The sequence below is a fragment of the Pelophylax lessonae genome, assembly GCF_965119305.1.
Source record: "Pelophylax lessonae genome assembly, chromosome: 1".
Lineage (NCBI taxonomy): Eukaryota > Metazoa > Chordata > Amphibia > Anura > Ranidae > Pelophylax > Pelophylax lessonae.
In genome coordinates, this window is record NC_138768.1 from 879,347,739 (window position 1) to 879,363,222 (window position 15,484).

Consider the following 15,484-nt stretch of genomic DNA (forward strand, 5'->3'; position numbering starts at 1 on the left):
GAGTTATTTGAGCACAGTGTCAGCAACTTGCTTCTTGACAATGCACAGCCATTACTTGATTCAGATGTTGGTTCTGAGGTTGAGGAAGGTGGGAACATGAGCCTACAGAGAGGAGTGAACACCGGTACACAAATTGGCAGTCATGTTCCCCCAGCCACAACATATTGCCAAGTTGTCTCCAGTGATAATGATGATGGAAGGGATGATGATGATAAAGTCACTGACGCGACTTGGGTGCCAGATAGAGCAGAGGAGGAAAGTGAAGGTGAGGCACAACCCCAATGAGGCAGCCATCATGGAAGAGTAGAGAGCAGCCACCCTAATCAACCAGATTGTAGAGCTGCTATCTCCTGGCCCACTTTCCACAGCTCTGCTGTCTGGGCCTTTTATAGCACATGTGCAGCCGATCGCACTGTTGCAATTTGCAAACTTTGCCTCAAACACATCAAGCAAGGCAAAAATACCAGCCATTTTGGTACCATATGCCTGACAAGGCATTAAACCTCCCGCAACTCAGCCCATTGGCAAGAGCACTTCCCCTGCTATACCAAACCAAAAAATTGGTGCAAAACACCTATCTCCTGTGCTTTTAGAGGTAATCTTCAAACCACATCCAGCCACACTCATGCGGCTACCGAAGACCTTCTACTTTGCTTTATTTGGATGCTTTGGCCTTGCAGCCCCTTTTCAAGACCAGGGTAGTCTGGGACCACTAAAATCAAAGAACAAACAAAACGGCGAAAGGAAGAGGCGAAGCCTCGAAACATGTAAGCCTAGCTTCAGAGGACGCTATACCCTTTGGTTCTGATGCGGATATCACTATATCCATTTGATATTCTTATACCAAGACTCTGTGAGTGTTTTTATACCTTTTATTCAATAAAACCTCTATTGAGGATAATGCACTAGGCCAGTGCGCCCTTGTGATTGTCGTTTGAATCCCCTGTTATACCTCATAACCTCTCGGCAGCCTCCACTGACAGGGATAATGGTATAGCGTTGGGTGTCCCAGGTCCTTACAGCAGATCTGCCAGTAGCACACCACCAGCTGTAGACTATAGCTGGCACATTTCTCTGCCCCATCTGCTGCAGCGAAAATAGGAGAAATACATTCACTGCCACCCACATGCCCAGCGTCTAAATTCGAGTTTGTCTAAGCTGCTGGCTTTACAACTCCTACCTTTCCATCTGGTGGATTCTGCCCCCTCCCGTGAATTTGAAGAATGTGCTGTACCACAATGGCATGTTCCCAGTCGCTATTTCTTTTCACGTAAGGCCATTCCAGCTCTGTACCATCACGTGGAAGGCAATGTTGTAGCATTGTTGGGCAAGGCAGTCAGCTGCAAGTAAAAATTGTGGTATGGTGTTGGTACGTGGCGCTACCACTTTAGAGGGATTGTGTAAAGTTGGTAATCATAAGCAGTAAGAGGTGAAATGTCTCAAGGTATGCAATATGGTCACTCAATATGCCACAATAGTCATATGTAATGTGATCTCTCAATACATACAGCATACATTAATAACATATGAAAAACATATGAAAAAAATGTGAGGTGCTTAAGTGGTATAACCCTGTATAAACCACATTAAATACTATCTTGTGAGTATTTCATATATTGCATAAAGTGCACTGTGCTCAGTAGCAGGAAAGTGCCAGCGTGCTGGATATTATCATATATTTCTATATAAACGGTATACAAAGTGCAACATGTTTGAATTGAAAAACAAATAAAAGTGCCAGCGTGCTGGATACTAATTTTGAGTATCCACTATGTGGATGAGGCCGCTCCAGATAACGTCGTAAGTGACGAAACGCGTAGGAAGGAGTTACAGCGTCACACATCACTTCCTGTGCGCAGGATCCAGCGGTGGAACGAGGAAGTGTTATGGCGAGCTGGTGATCCTACAATCCCTCTAAAGTGGTAGCGCCACATACCAACACCATACCACAATTTATACATATATACCTCTATTTAAGAGGTAGGTTGGAGGCAGCTTACACCATTATTTCACGCATAGGTTCTCCATAGGTCTGGTTACATCTGACTTTATACACAGTCAGCTGCAAGGTCCACGTTACTGCTGACACGAAGTCCGGCAAGCATGGTCAATGATGATATATTCCGTTCTCAGCACACTGGGTAACTCTGCTTGCAACCTGGAAGGATGCAGGACAGGGCTCAATATGGCAGCTTGTTGTCTCCATACAGCTAGTGGTGATTATGCAAGATTTTTCAGCTCCACCCCCTCCTCCTCCTCCTTCTCCATCTCCATGCCCTCCTCTGCTGAATTGTCCTCTGAGTCACAAGTACCCCCTAATTGTTCAAGAGGCCATTCAATGAGTCAGGCTAAAAGGTGCAATACAGTGCTTCAGCTGGTGTGTTTAGGGGACAGGAGCCCCACTGGAGGAAAGATTCTTGCAGCTCTGCAGGGGCAGGCTCAGAGGTGATTCATCCCACGCCAGCTAGAGCAAGGAATGGTGGTGTGCAATAATGAAACAAACCTTCTGTCCATCCTTAGACAGTGAAAGTTGACACATGTGCCATGCCTGTCACATGTCCTCAATTTGGTGATGGAGCATTTCTTAAATAGGTACCCAGGGTTGGAAGATCTGCTAAAGCAGGCCATTAGAATCTGTAGGCATTTCAGGTAGTCATACACAGCCAGTGCTCGGTGGGTTGAAATTCAGCGGGAATTCCGCCTGCCCGTAATCTGCCTGATTTGTGACATGCCTACCAAGTGGAACTCGACTTTGGCAATGCTGCAGCGACTGCACATACAGCAGATGGCCATCAACGAGTACCTGTGTGAGTATGGCACAATGATAGGCTCAGGCCAGCTTGGATTTCTTCCCCACGCCAATGGCTGCTGATAAAGGATGCATGCACTGTACTGTCACCATTTGAGGAGGCGACAACTATGGTGAGCCTTGACAATGCATAAATCAGTGTAAAAATCCTTTGTGTTTCTGCTGGTGCAGACTCTGCATGGCATTATAAGCAGGGCACTCGAGGCAGAGCAGCAAGAGGATGAGGAGGACTTCCTTTCCTCTCAAGAAACGCTTTATGTAGAAACCATTCTTGCCACACCACAGAACACACAAGAGGAGAGGGAGGAGGAGGGAGAGGAGGAGGATTCTGGCAATTTTGGAGGCATTGAAGCAGAGCAAAACATATGTCAACCCTTAACAGATGATTTTCCATACACAAAACCCTTGGGAGTAGTATGTGCCTGAGAGGTGGCAGTTCCAGATACTGTAATCATCAGTGACCCTTAGGAGTCTGCTTCTCATGCCTTTGCAAACTTGCAGTGCATGGCCTCCCTCATGCTTTAAAGCCTGCAAAAGGACCCGAGAATACGTGGCATCAACTATAAGGATCACTATTGGTTGGCAACCCTCCTTGACCACCGTTGCAAGGGGAACGTCTAAGAACTCATCCTGTCCCCACAGACGGAGCAGAAGAGGAAATCTTTTGAGGACACCTTAAAGAGGATTTTATGTTACACCTTTCCCAACTCTGGTAGGTTACAGTCTGGTGGAAAACATAGTTTTGAGGCTTCTGTTGGTTAAGAGAGGAGCGGTGTGATGCATTTCAAAATTTTTTAGCCCTCAGCGCCTAGGGCTGTTAGCTTCAACATTCCATCGGCACCATCTGTATCATATGGTGGACGGTTATCTAGGGGTGAAGACAGACATGGAGAGCTTTCCAGTTGACGATCCACTGGGTTACTGGTTTATGATAAAAGACCACTGGCCAGAGCTTGCCCAATGGGCATTCAGTGCTGCCGGAGGTTTTGTGACAGATGAGAGCGTGTTTGTCCACAGACTCCGTGGACCGGCTGACATTTATCAAGATAAACCAGTCCTGGATTAGCATCAGCTATGAAGCCCCTGATGCCGATGTAGTTAATTACGTGATTTTAGGATGTGGAATCTCTGCAAGACTTCTAGGCTGCCTAGCTTTGTGGGTGTTGATTTTATCTGGAAGACATTTTTTGGTGTAGGTTTCATGGGCACAATTTACACCCAAAGACCAATTTTTCCGCACCTGTTTGACAGGTGCATATCATTTCAATTTTTGACAGCAAGGCCAATTCTTTCTTTTATGAAGAGTACCTCTAAAGGGTTACATTGTTAAGGCACCACCAACACCCAAAGCCCAATTTTTTCGCACTTATTACTTCTATCCAAAGTATGCGAAAGAGACACCACAATTTATCCAAAAAAATCTATATTCTTGTTCCGAGTGCACTAAATTGTGGCCTCATCATACAGACTGGCTCCTCAAGCCGTTTTTTCCAAAATAAAGAAAGCTTGCAGGGAAAATTTAATTTTTATGGCTTTATAAATGTCATTATTGCTGCAGCAGCTTCTATACACGATACAGATGTGCCACTTTACAGGCAGACTAAGGGGACCCCCCTCCCCCCAGGCACTATATTTTAAGAAATATTTAATTTTTTATTGTTATTTCTCATTTTTATGCTTTCACTTTAGGCATCAGTAAATCACTGCTCATTTCAAAATTATGTTTTTTACAAAAATGTTTTCATTAATACTATATTAACTATTATTACTATTACTACTACTATTGATGTCCCCAGGGCAGTCCCTGGACCCCCATAACCATTGTATGCCCAATTACTTGCATATAAGTCTTCAAAATTGGCATTTTTGATTTTCCCAGTTCAGGTCCCATAGACTTCAATAAGGCTTGTTATTCAGTTCAAAACTTTTGTGGTGTTCAAAAGTTCTGCTGCAAACCCAACAGGGGGTAATTCGGCCCTTCTCTACTCCTGATGCCATCTGGAAAGGGACTTTCACTTTCATGTTCCAGCCAGTCACTCTGTTGATGGAGCTCAAGCATCCTGTGAGGAGTGGTGCAGACAGTTCAGTCTGTCTTGCCAGCTAGTCGACCAGTGGTGAGTTTATCAGTGGATTGGATCAGCCTCTGACAATCTAGCTGAGTTCTGTTCTAGAAAGGATCTTCCTTCAGTTCTTCCTTTGGGAAGAGAAAGAGTCAGTCGCTGTCCTTTCCTAGGGAAGAGATGGTTCTAAAGAGAAAGCTGAGTGCCTAGTGTGATAGACCGCAGGGCTGGAGCTGAGGCCTCGAGTTTACTGTCTCACTATATAGGTTGAGTGACTGGAAGCCATGTAGGCCTAAACCACTCTATGGTAGAATCAGAACTAAAACCTAATCACAAATGAACCTTCAATTTTGTAGCTGCATTGCTCTGGTGGAAGCAGAGGCACTTGGATGCTCAGGTCCACCCAGTGACTGGTAGCTGATGGAGCCCCTTTTGATCCTGTTGGATATTCTTTCTTTCTCCTGTCCTACACTACTTCCACTAGAGCATAAGTATGATATAACCTGGGACAAGGTATACCTCCATCTAGAAGGGCCTTGCCCGCCCAAGGCCCTTCTAGTGGAGGCACTAAAGAGTCACAAACTTTGTGAATTTTGGATTGGGGTGCGTTGGCAGCCCATTCAAATATAAATGGGCTTCATTAACACAATGTGTGTCAATGTGCAAAATAACACACCTTAAAGCGGAGTTCCGGGCACAGAAATGATTTTTTACTGAACATACCCCCGGGACAGTCAGGGCTAGCACATTCCACAATGGCTAGCCTCTGATCTGTCCCGGTTCGCACTTACCTTTTAGAAGAAATACTTACTTATAAAATTTCTTCCACAGCGTTTCCATCTCTGTTGTGGGCAGCTGAAGCCGGCGTGGTCCTCTTCTCTGTCTTCTTCCGCGTCTTCTTGTCCCAGAATGCGCCGCACCGGCCCCTCTCGTCACTTCCGGCGCGGCATGCCCAGAAGCTGTTTAGCAGGGGAATGCGGCGTCGCCCGGAAATGACGAGCGGGGCCGGTGCCGTCGCATTGATATGAATCATAGCGAGGCAGGAAGTGACGGGGTGAGCTGCGGCTCCGAGGGAGGAAGCAGTCAGAGGTGAGTATTTACGATCTTCAATAAAAAGGTGAGTAAACAAAAAAAATAAAAATAACTATCCAATTCCTTTTCAGGTGAGGTCTACCTAGCGGAGGGGCACAAAAAAAAAATTGTTTTTGTGCCCGGAACTCCGCTTTAACATGAATGGTGTAGGTTACCACATATCCCTGGCCGGGTTTAAAGGGGTCTTACAGTTACAACTAGTGGAATTCTGGATGCAGTGAAGATGCAGGGTACTTTTGTCTCATTCAAATTGTGCTGCTATTCATTTGAGTACTAATGATTTAATTCTAAGAGAGCGTACAGGAGACAAGACCAAAAACTAGGAGGGCCAAAAATTGAAAGGAGAAGGGTGAGAGATAATAAGGGGACAAAAAAACCTCATCTACTCTTTATTGTATTTTTTTGTACTAGTCCCTCAACTTTCATATTAGGGTACATATAGAAGCCACGGGTCTTTTTGATCTAAACACAGCACCCCTGCGTGGATCCAACAAGGGAGCATCTGTCTTTTTACATGTTTCTCCCTTAAATTCTGCAATGTTTGTAATAAAATGTTCCTGAAATATGATGCGTTTACAGTTAATGCATTTTATCTGTGTAGATATAGTAATTAAGGTTGGAAAAGATTTATACTAAGGACAGCAGAGATAAACGCACACATTATATTGCACAGCTGAGATTATTTCGGTCTTTTCTGCCTCCAGATCTTATGAAATAATTGTCTTTGGTGGTCAGGAAGGAAATTCAACAAAGGAGTGTCTGAATTTCAAGAACACCCCGTACAACTCCAGCTGGACTCCGATCCGTTATACTGCGGCTGTCCTTCCTGCAGAGACCCTCACTGGACCCAGAACCTTCATCCTGGGGGATAACCACCATTATAATGGGTTTTACAATGCTCCTCTTATCTCCAACCACAACTACGCTATCTACATTCGGGTCACCAGCCGCTGGAATGACGTATGTCTATATTGATGTCTTCCTGGTATGTGAGTGCCATGAATGAGGTCTGATAGTCTCTGTTTTTCTGGAGCTTGTAGTGGAAATTATAATTACAGACTTTAGGCGTGAATATGAATCCAAGTACAAGTCAATAAGCTAACCTATTTAGCTTGTCATGGTTCCTATAGAAGTGTATTACATTGAGTTCTGTTTTGTAAGAGGACAAGAGGTTTCCTCCTTCAGTGTGCATATGAGACAGCATATGGGGCGGCCGTGCCTGCTGGCGTGCACCGTTCCTATTTGTCCCTCCCCTGCACTGAGCATGACGCTGGGCTCACATTATCTGGCGGTTTCCTGGCGGATGCGGAGCACCATAATTGGAGCCTGGGCTTTTCTCTCTGGTATCACCTATCATCACCATTCCTCCATTCGTCTTCCCTGTTTCAGGCTTTCTCCTCAGTCACACCACTTTTCAACCCTCTGCTTCCTTGGTTTGGGTCTTCATTTATACCATGCTTCACTTTATCGCATGGTTGTTCACTTATTTTCTTGGAGGCGGTCACATCCTATTCCTTTACCCATTCGTGCTATACTATTATACACGATCTCATATCCTTCATCCCCTTATGCTACAACTACAATACACAATCATATATCCTTTATCTATTTATGTTATACTACAACACATAATCATATATCCTATACCCAATTATGCTAGAACTACAATATATGATAACACATCCTTCATCCATTTATGCTATATTACAATGCACTTTTAAATATATTTTTCACCCATCTATGTTATACCACTATACACGATTTGATATCTTTTACCCATTATGCTACACTATACGACCACATATCCTTTACTTATTTATGCTATAACCACATAACATGATCATATATCATTATACATAATTTCTCATTCTTTTTATTTCATTCTGTAGCAGCACTATGGTGACTCCTACTCACTATACTCTGTATTACTACATTACTATTATATATATATATTTATTGACAGATATCCTTCCATGCTGCTACATATCCTTGATCTTTCATCATATCCACCCAGCCCACACCCATCATGTGTGCGGCGCGCTCTGCTTGGCCCGCCGGCCTTGTGTGCCCTCAGCTCCCAGGGGGGAACTCATGGGGCCACATCCACTCTCCTTTCCACCCACCATCTGAGCCCAATATAAGTGTGGGTATGTATGGGGTTCTGCCCCCTCCCCTCCCCCCCTTTTTTCCAATTCGTATTATTAGCACCGTGTCAATTTCGCTATATGTTTCCTTTTAGATTTTATTTACATCTTCTCCTGATGAAGTGGCGATTTGGGCCACGAAACGCGTTGAGGTCATGATGTTTTAAATTCTACTACTACTCTACTACTACTTGGACTCAGTCTGTGATGTTGTGTATACTCCTTAATACTCTATCATATATGGAATTCCACTCTGTTGATTTCTATGCAATTGGACTGTGGGATCACTTATCAGCTCTCTCAACATGTTGATATGTACTAATAAATATGTCAATTGTTTCCTGCTGGCCGTATCACGTCTCTCACTCAAAGTCCCAACTGTTCTCCTTTTATCTGTAAGAGGACAAGAGGTCTTGACTTTCTAGAGTGCTTTTAGAGCCTCATCACTCCCTCTTGGTGGGTTCCCAGGTTTGGTGTACCCGAGGCAAATTTATTTTTTTAGTTTACTGTTTTACTTACCTGCAGCCCGGATCCTCCTCTTCTCGGGTCCCTCACCCGCGCTCCTGGTCCCTTCCTCTTGCCGAGTGCCCCCACAGCAAGTAGTTTGCTATGGGGGCACCCAAGCCCAGCTGCTGCTCTGTGTGTCCATTCAAACACAGAGCCATGGCTCAGCCCCGCCCTGCCCATAGAATGCATTAGGATAACAAACCTTCTGACTTTAGAATCACTTTAAGGCAATAGAGCTTAGTCAAGGACCACCCCAGACTGTGATAGGATAGTAAGGAAAAGAAACACACCGATGAGGTATGCTCACATCTAATCAGCTGTCTCCTTGTTTAAAGTGCAATCTAGTAAGCCCTGATTGGCTTAAAGTGCTGCCGCTCCCTCTCCCAGTCAGAATTAGGCAGCATAGAGACTGACAGTTGGCTAAGATAAAGACTGATTAATGTTCTATTGAAAAATACATCTAGGCTGGATTCACATGGTTACCATGAGGTAACCCATGCATGTTAGAGTAAAAGACCGAAAAAGACATGGCGATCGGCAGGTTGTGTCGGTGAAAGGTCTTTAATAGGGAGGGGAGGCATACAGGGTTTCTTCTTTAAAGCGGAGTTCCGGGCACAAAAACGATATATTTTTTTTTTGTGCCCCTCCGCTAGGTAGACCTCACCTGAAAAGGAATTGGATAGTTATTTTTTTTTTTTTTTTGTTTACTTACCTTGTAATTGGAGATCGAAGATACTCACCTCAGAGTACTTCCTCTCTCTCGGAGCCGCAGCTCACCCCGTCACTTCCTGTCTCGCTATGATTCCTGGGAGCTGAACGTCATAGCTCCCAGGAATCAATGCGACGGCACCGGCCCTGCTCGTCATTTGCGGGCGACGCCGCATTCCCCTGCTAAACAGCTTCTGGGCATGCCCAGAAGCTGTGGAGGAATGCAGCGTCGCACCGGAAGTGACGAGAGGGGCCGGTGCGGCGCATTCTGGGACAAGAAGACGCGGAAGAAGACACAGAAGAGGACCGCGCCGGCTTCAGCTGCCCACAAGAAAGATGGACACGCTGTGGAAGAAATTTTTGTAAGTAAGTATTTCTTCTAAAAGGTAAGTGCGAACCGGGACAGATCAGAGGCTAGCCATTGTGGAATGTGCTAGCCCTGACTGTCCCGGGGGTATGTTTAGTAAAAAATGACTTCTGTGCCCGGAACTCCGCTTTAACTGTAATTACACTTTGAATTTTATCTTCAGTTCCATGGAACGTTTCACTTATCAGTGCAGTGTATAATAAGCGTTGTTTTCACCAATATAAGTATTTTGTGTTTGTTTATTCCAGTGGCGGCTGGTGCTCAAAATTTTTTGGGGGGGGGGGGGGCGCAAACAGAAAAATGTATTAGGCATTGCTTTGTGGCAAAAAACGCTGTAAAAAATTGCGTGACTTTGAGGTCACAAAAGCGTGAAAGGGGCCTACAGTAATTAAGGTATAGCATGCCCCCTTTCAATGCACAGAGACCAGTGTGCCCCCTTTAAATGCAGTGACCAGCGTGCCCCCTTCCAATGCAGAGATGCCAGCGTGCCCCCTTTCAATGCAGAGATGCCATCATGCCCCCTTTCAATGCAGAGATGCCAGCATGCCCCCTTTCAATGCAGAGATGCCATCATGCCCCCTTTCAATGTAGAGATGCCAGCATGCCCCCTTTCAATGCACAGATGCCATCATGCCCCCTTTCAGTGCAGAGATGCCAGCATGCCCCCTTTCAATGCAGAGATGCCAGCATGCCCCCTTTCAATGCAGAGATGCCAGGATGCCCCCTTTCAATGCACAGATGCCATCATGCCCCCTTTCATGCACGTCATCTGACACAGGGCCGTCTAATAATATGGGCAAACATCTTCTTGGGCCCCACCCCAGCCCAGCGCCAGAACCCCCCCCCCCCCCCCCCCCCCAGTCCCCAGAATGCAATTTCGCTCTCCGTCTGGTCTGAGACATACAGTAAATGTCAGCTAGACTCAAAATCAGTTTGCAGATCAGGTAGCAGTTGCGATTGGTTTCAGAGGTTACAGCACACACTCGGCTCATTGATTAGTTGCTAGAGATTACAGCACAACATTTCTGCTCACTGGTTGCTAGAGGTTACTACACATAATTACCACTCACTGGTTGCTGGAGATTACCGCACATCATTACTGTTAACTGATTGAGTGCTAGATGGATTATGCTACAAACTCACCCAGCAGTCCCTTTGCCAGACTAGAAGTGTTGTCTTTGCACTGCAGCAGAATTTAACATGTGGCAGAAAAGATGAGGTTAATGAAGTATTACGTTCAAGACGGTACTGTCAATGAGCATAGCAAGCAGAGAGGCAAAGATAAGTGACTTTAGCAGCTAAAGCAATGAAAATTAAACTTGCTAATCACAGAACATAGCAGCTGACTGCTCATCCATGCGACCATGTGAGTACATACAGGCATTCCCAGTTATGTTAATAGAAAGCAAACCTCAGTTCCAACAAGCACATGTTCTATTTCAGATTGTAAATTCCTCACCACTTTTCTTATCTTTGCTGCCTTAGGAATGTCATTGTCTATGCGATCCCCCCCTCACTCTTCTCTGCCTCACTCGTTCTCTAGCTCTGCTGGTCAGCGTGTCTCTCCACTCGGTCAGCTCAGGACACCTCCGATCACCGCTTCCCTTTCCCTTCAGCTACAGCTGCACTAATGATAGGACCCATGGCAGTTGCCCCTATTTGCATCTCCTTAAAGACGGCCCTGATCTGACAGAGCAGAAGTGCAGAGAAAGTGGAGGAGGCTGGGGACTGCACCGTACGGCTCCGCACTGACATCTGCTAGTGCGGAGTGGGGGTACCGTTACCTTACCTCATTCACGGTCCATGGAAGCCGGACAGTGACCTGACCTGCGTGCTGCTGCTGCTGAGCTGAGGGTGGCTGGAGACAAACTCTTCTTCCGATCTGATCCTCAATGCTGCCCTCCTCTCTGACTGGAAGGTGCAGGCGGGAAGGTGATCACGTGACATCACCTGGGATGTCCTCCTGTGTGATTGGTCCAGGCTGGTGTCTGGACCAATCACAGCCAGGACATCACAAAAGTGGGGAGTGTCAGGGCGCATTGCTCTGCGCCCTGATGACCCCCAGAAGGCTGCCAATCTGCGCCTCTGCCCGCCGCACGTGGGGTGGAAACCCCACTCCCCCATAGCCACCACTAGGTCTGGTGCCCCTAGTGGGCTAAAAATAGAATTTTTTTTTCTAATCATTTTTTTTCTTTCTTTTTTTTGGGGGGGGGGGGGGGCGGCACCCCTGCGCCCCCTATGGGCCAGCCGCCACTGGTTTATTCTCAAACTTGATGGATCACATTTCCCTTTTCCTTGTTGTTTGTGAAGGTTCTCATGTATCCAGGCCATGGTATATCTAGTAGTAGTTGGTCACCTTCAACTGGACTTTTCCTAGCTTCTCCAAGCCTCTTCTTCACTTCTAATGAGTGCTTATACAGTATCTAAACAGTCAGCAACAAACACCTTTATTTAATCCCCATGGGATGTATCAAGGCAGATGTTGATTGTCTAAGAACAGGATTTCCATAGCTGAAGGTGTAAATTGTTGTCAAATGCATGATATGTGGAAGACAGATGGCGTTAGAGGCCCCCACCCCTGTTCAATGATGGTGTTCCAGTTTTAATGTGGATGGACAGTAAGGCGAGCATTTTTGGAGAAAGAGGACCACTGATTTGCAAGCGGTATGAAAGAGGCCATCATGCGGTGATTACCTGTGAATGATTGGTCCTGAATGAAGACTGTCTGTGTCCAGGGCCAATAATCCATAGGCAATCGCTGCATAAGCGACCACATGGGATCAGCTGTGAATAGCCGCGGAAGCTGCCAGCCTCCCATTGCTTTCAATTGGGCTTCCCAACGGCAGCTAATTGAAGAGAAACCCTGCTGGGTCTCCTGCAGCTAATCTCAAATGGCTCCTTTACCAAGTGTGAATGGGGTCCAAAATGACCGGTGACTGGTTCTCTTCTAAAACACCCAGCACAGTAATTTTATTATAGTCTTTAGCTGTTTCAGCTGATGATTACTTTCCAGATCAGCCATGGAAGAGCCTGAAATTGATTGTACACTTGGTATGATTGGTTGTTTAACTGATGAACATCTCTAAACTTTTCACCTCTGTAGATCAAAAATTTGTCTTAATCATTTATTATAATAAAAAAATTAGTTTGAACTGTAAATTATTTATTTCTGTTCCAAGGTGGAAAAATCATCATGTGCTTTTGCGGGGTTCCCTCAAGGTAAGTTTGTTTGTGTATGTATAGTATATATATATATATATATTTATTTATTTATTTTTATCATTTTAAGCTAATGATATAAGAGTGAGCTGTTGGTCCCATGTCAACAGGCACAGAGGATGGAGGGGTAACTACTTAGATTCTACAGCTGTGTATCAATTACAAATTCAGCTACTGAGCTCTGTAAACAACAGGATTTTTGTGCAACAGAGCAGCTAAGAGTACAAAGGAAAATGCATGAAAAGAGCTTATATTGACTGGGTAATGTGTTAGGGTCTATACTTGTATGGTCTGGGTAATGTGTTAGGGTCTATATTGGTATGGACTGGGTAATGTGTTAGGATCTATACTGGTATGGACTGGGTAATGTGATAGGATCCATACTGGTATGGACTGGGTAACATGTTAGGAACAAAAGGATGCCACACTGTTTGATGGAAATGATAATGATCAACCTATAGAGGGTTGATTTTAAAGACACCCCAAAAATCAAAGTGAAAAAATGCAGCAGGTTAGTCCATTTTGCTGAAATTTCATTGCAGCAACTCAGAATGGTCCTCAGTAGATTGTATGGCCCCCACGTGGTCGTATGCATGCCTGACAATGTTGGGGCATTCTCCTAATGAAATGACAGATGGTGTCCTGGGGTATTTCCTCCCAGATCTGGACCAGGGCATTACTGAGCTCCTAAACAGACTGAGATGCAACCTGGCAGCCTTGGATGGACCGACACATAATGTCCCAGAGGTGTTCTATTGGATTTAGGTCAGGCGAGCATGGGGGCCATTCACTGGTATCAATTCTATTATCCTCCAGGAACTGGCAGCATACTCTCACCACATGAGGCCGGGCATTATCATGCAGCAAGGGGAACCCCGGACCCACTGCACCAGCGTAGTGTCTGACAATGGGTCCAAGGATTTCATCCCGATACCTAATGGCAGTCAGGGGGCCATTGTCTATCCTGTAGAGGTCTGTGTGTCCCTCCATGGATATGCCTCCCCAGACAATCACTGACCCACCACCAAACCGGTCATACTGAACAATGATACAGGCAGCATAAGAATAAGTAGAGAATGAGTAGAGAAAATAAATGTCAGTGGCCTACACCTGGTAAACCATCCCTGCTTTGAAGGTTGTGTCATTTATGCCCATCTAGGGCAACTGTTGGTAATTTCATTAACACCAAAGCAGCTGAAACTGATTAACAACCCCCTCTTCTACTTAACTGACCAGATCAATATCCCAGTGGTTTAATTGATGTGATGCAATATACTGATTAAAAAGTGTTCCTTTACTTTTTTGAGCAGTGTATAATATAATATAAAAATATATAATATAATATACTAGAATATAATATATACTGTATGTATGTATATATATATATATATATATATATATATATATACAGTATATATCCTCTTGTACGTGTGCAGTTTCTGACAGCTTACTGCAGCATTAAATTCACTGAATATAATGTGTGGCTCCTTGTAGATATCACTTGGAGTTTCCCATATGGAGAAAGTTTGCCACCGCTGCTTTAAGAAGAAGTTCACAATGTACAGTATCTGATAGATGAAGAAATGTCCTTTCTATTCCACAGCTCTGACCGCAGAGAGGACAGACGGCTTCTTTGTAATGTAAGTACAAAAATCTCTTCTTCAAACACCGGAAATAATAACCTTTTATTGGGGAAATTGATGACAGATTGCACACATTGGGGGACATTAACAAAGAGTGGTGCAGATATAAAACCTAATCTGAGGAAACAACGCAGATCCTATGGAACATAAGCCCTCTTATTAATTAAGAGTAGCGATGAGCTCATTTACAAGCCCGATATTCTAGCACCTAAGCCACAGAGCCAGCGGTTTAACCTAAGACTCTCTCTGCCTAACTAACTTCTATCTGAGTTTGACAGCTCTTTTATAGGGCTCTGACATCACCATAATCACTGCTCAGGTGCAGTGAATAAATTACTGATGTTACATCAGAAGGGGCGGGGACAATTAATAGGTTTTAATTAAAATCCATAATTAATGTTAATCACCCACTGGCATGGGGATTTGAACTCACAGATTTTCACTTACAAGCCGTTGTTCTACAAGCTACACCACCGAGCTTGCTGATTAACCTAAGACTCTCTCTGCCTAACTAACTTCTATCTGAGTCTGACAGCTCTTTTATAGGGCTCTGACGTCACCAGAAACCCATAATCCATTGCTCGGGTGCAGTGAATAAATTACTGAAGTCAGTAATTTATTCACTGTACCTGAGCAGTGGATTATGGGGTGTTGGTGACGTCAGAGTCCTATAAAAGCTGTCAAACTCAGATAGAAGTTAGTTAGGCAGAGAGAGTCTTAGGTTAATCAGCTGGCTCGGTGGTGTGGCCAGCAGGTGATAAATATTAATTATGGATTTTAATTAAAACCTATTAATTCTTTCCTACAACCTTGGCCTATTGGCCTTCTGATGTGACGTCAGTAATTTATTCACTGCACCTGAGCAGTGGATTATGAGGCGCTGGTGACGTCAGAGTCCTATAAAAGCTGTCAAACTCAGATAGAAGTATGTTAGG

At 44.7% G+C, this 15,484-nt stretch overlaps 1 protein-coding gene across 1 annotated transcript in view; it reads left to right on the forward strand.

Annotated features, from left to right (window-relative positions):
* LOC309562021 (receptor-type tyrosine-protein phosphatase T-like) overlaps window positions 1-6,936 on the forward strand; it is a gene marked incomplete at its 3' end in the record, with an annotated part of 106,741 nt that extends 99,805 nt beyond the window's left edge. The window contains exon 7 of the mRNA XM_082266119.1: window positions 6,666-6,936. Within this exon, the coding sequence (XP_082122245.1) occupies window positions 6,666-6,936 (271 nt within the window). The remainder of the gene's footprint in view (window positions 1-6,665) is intronic.
* Between the last annotated feature and the right edge of the window lie 8,548 nt (window positions 6,937-15,484).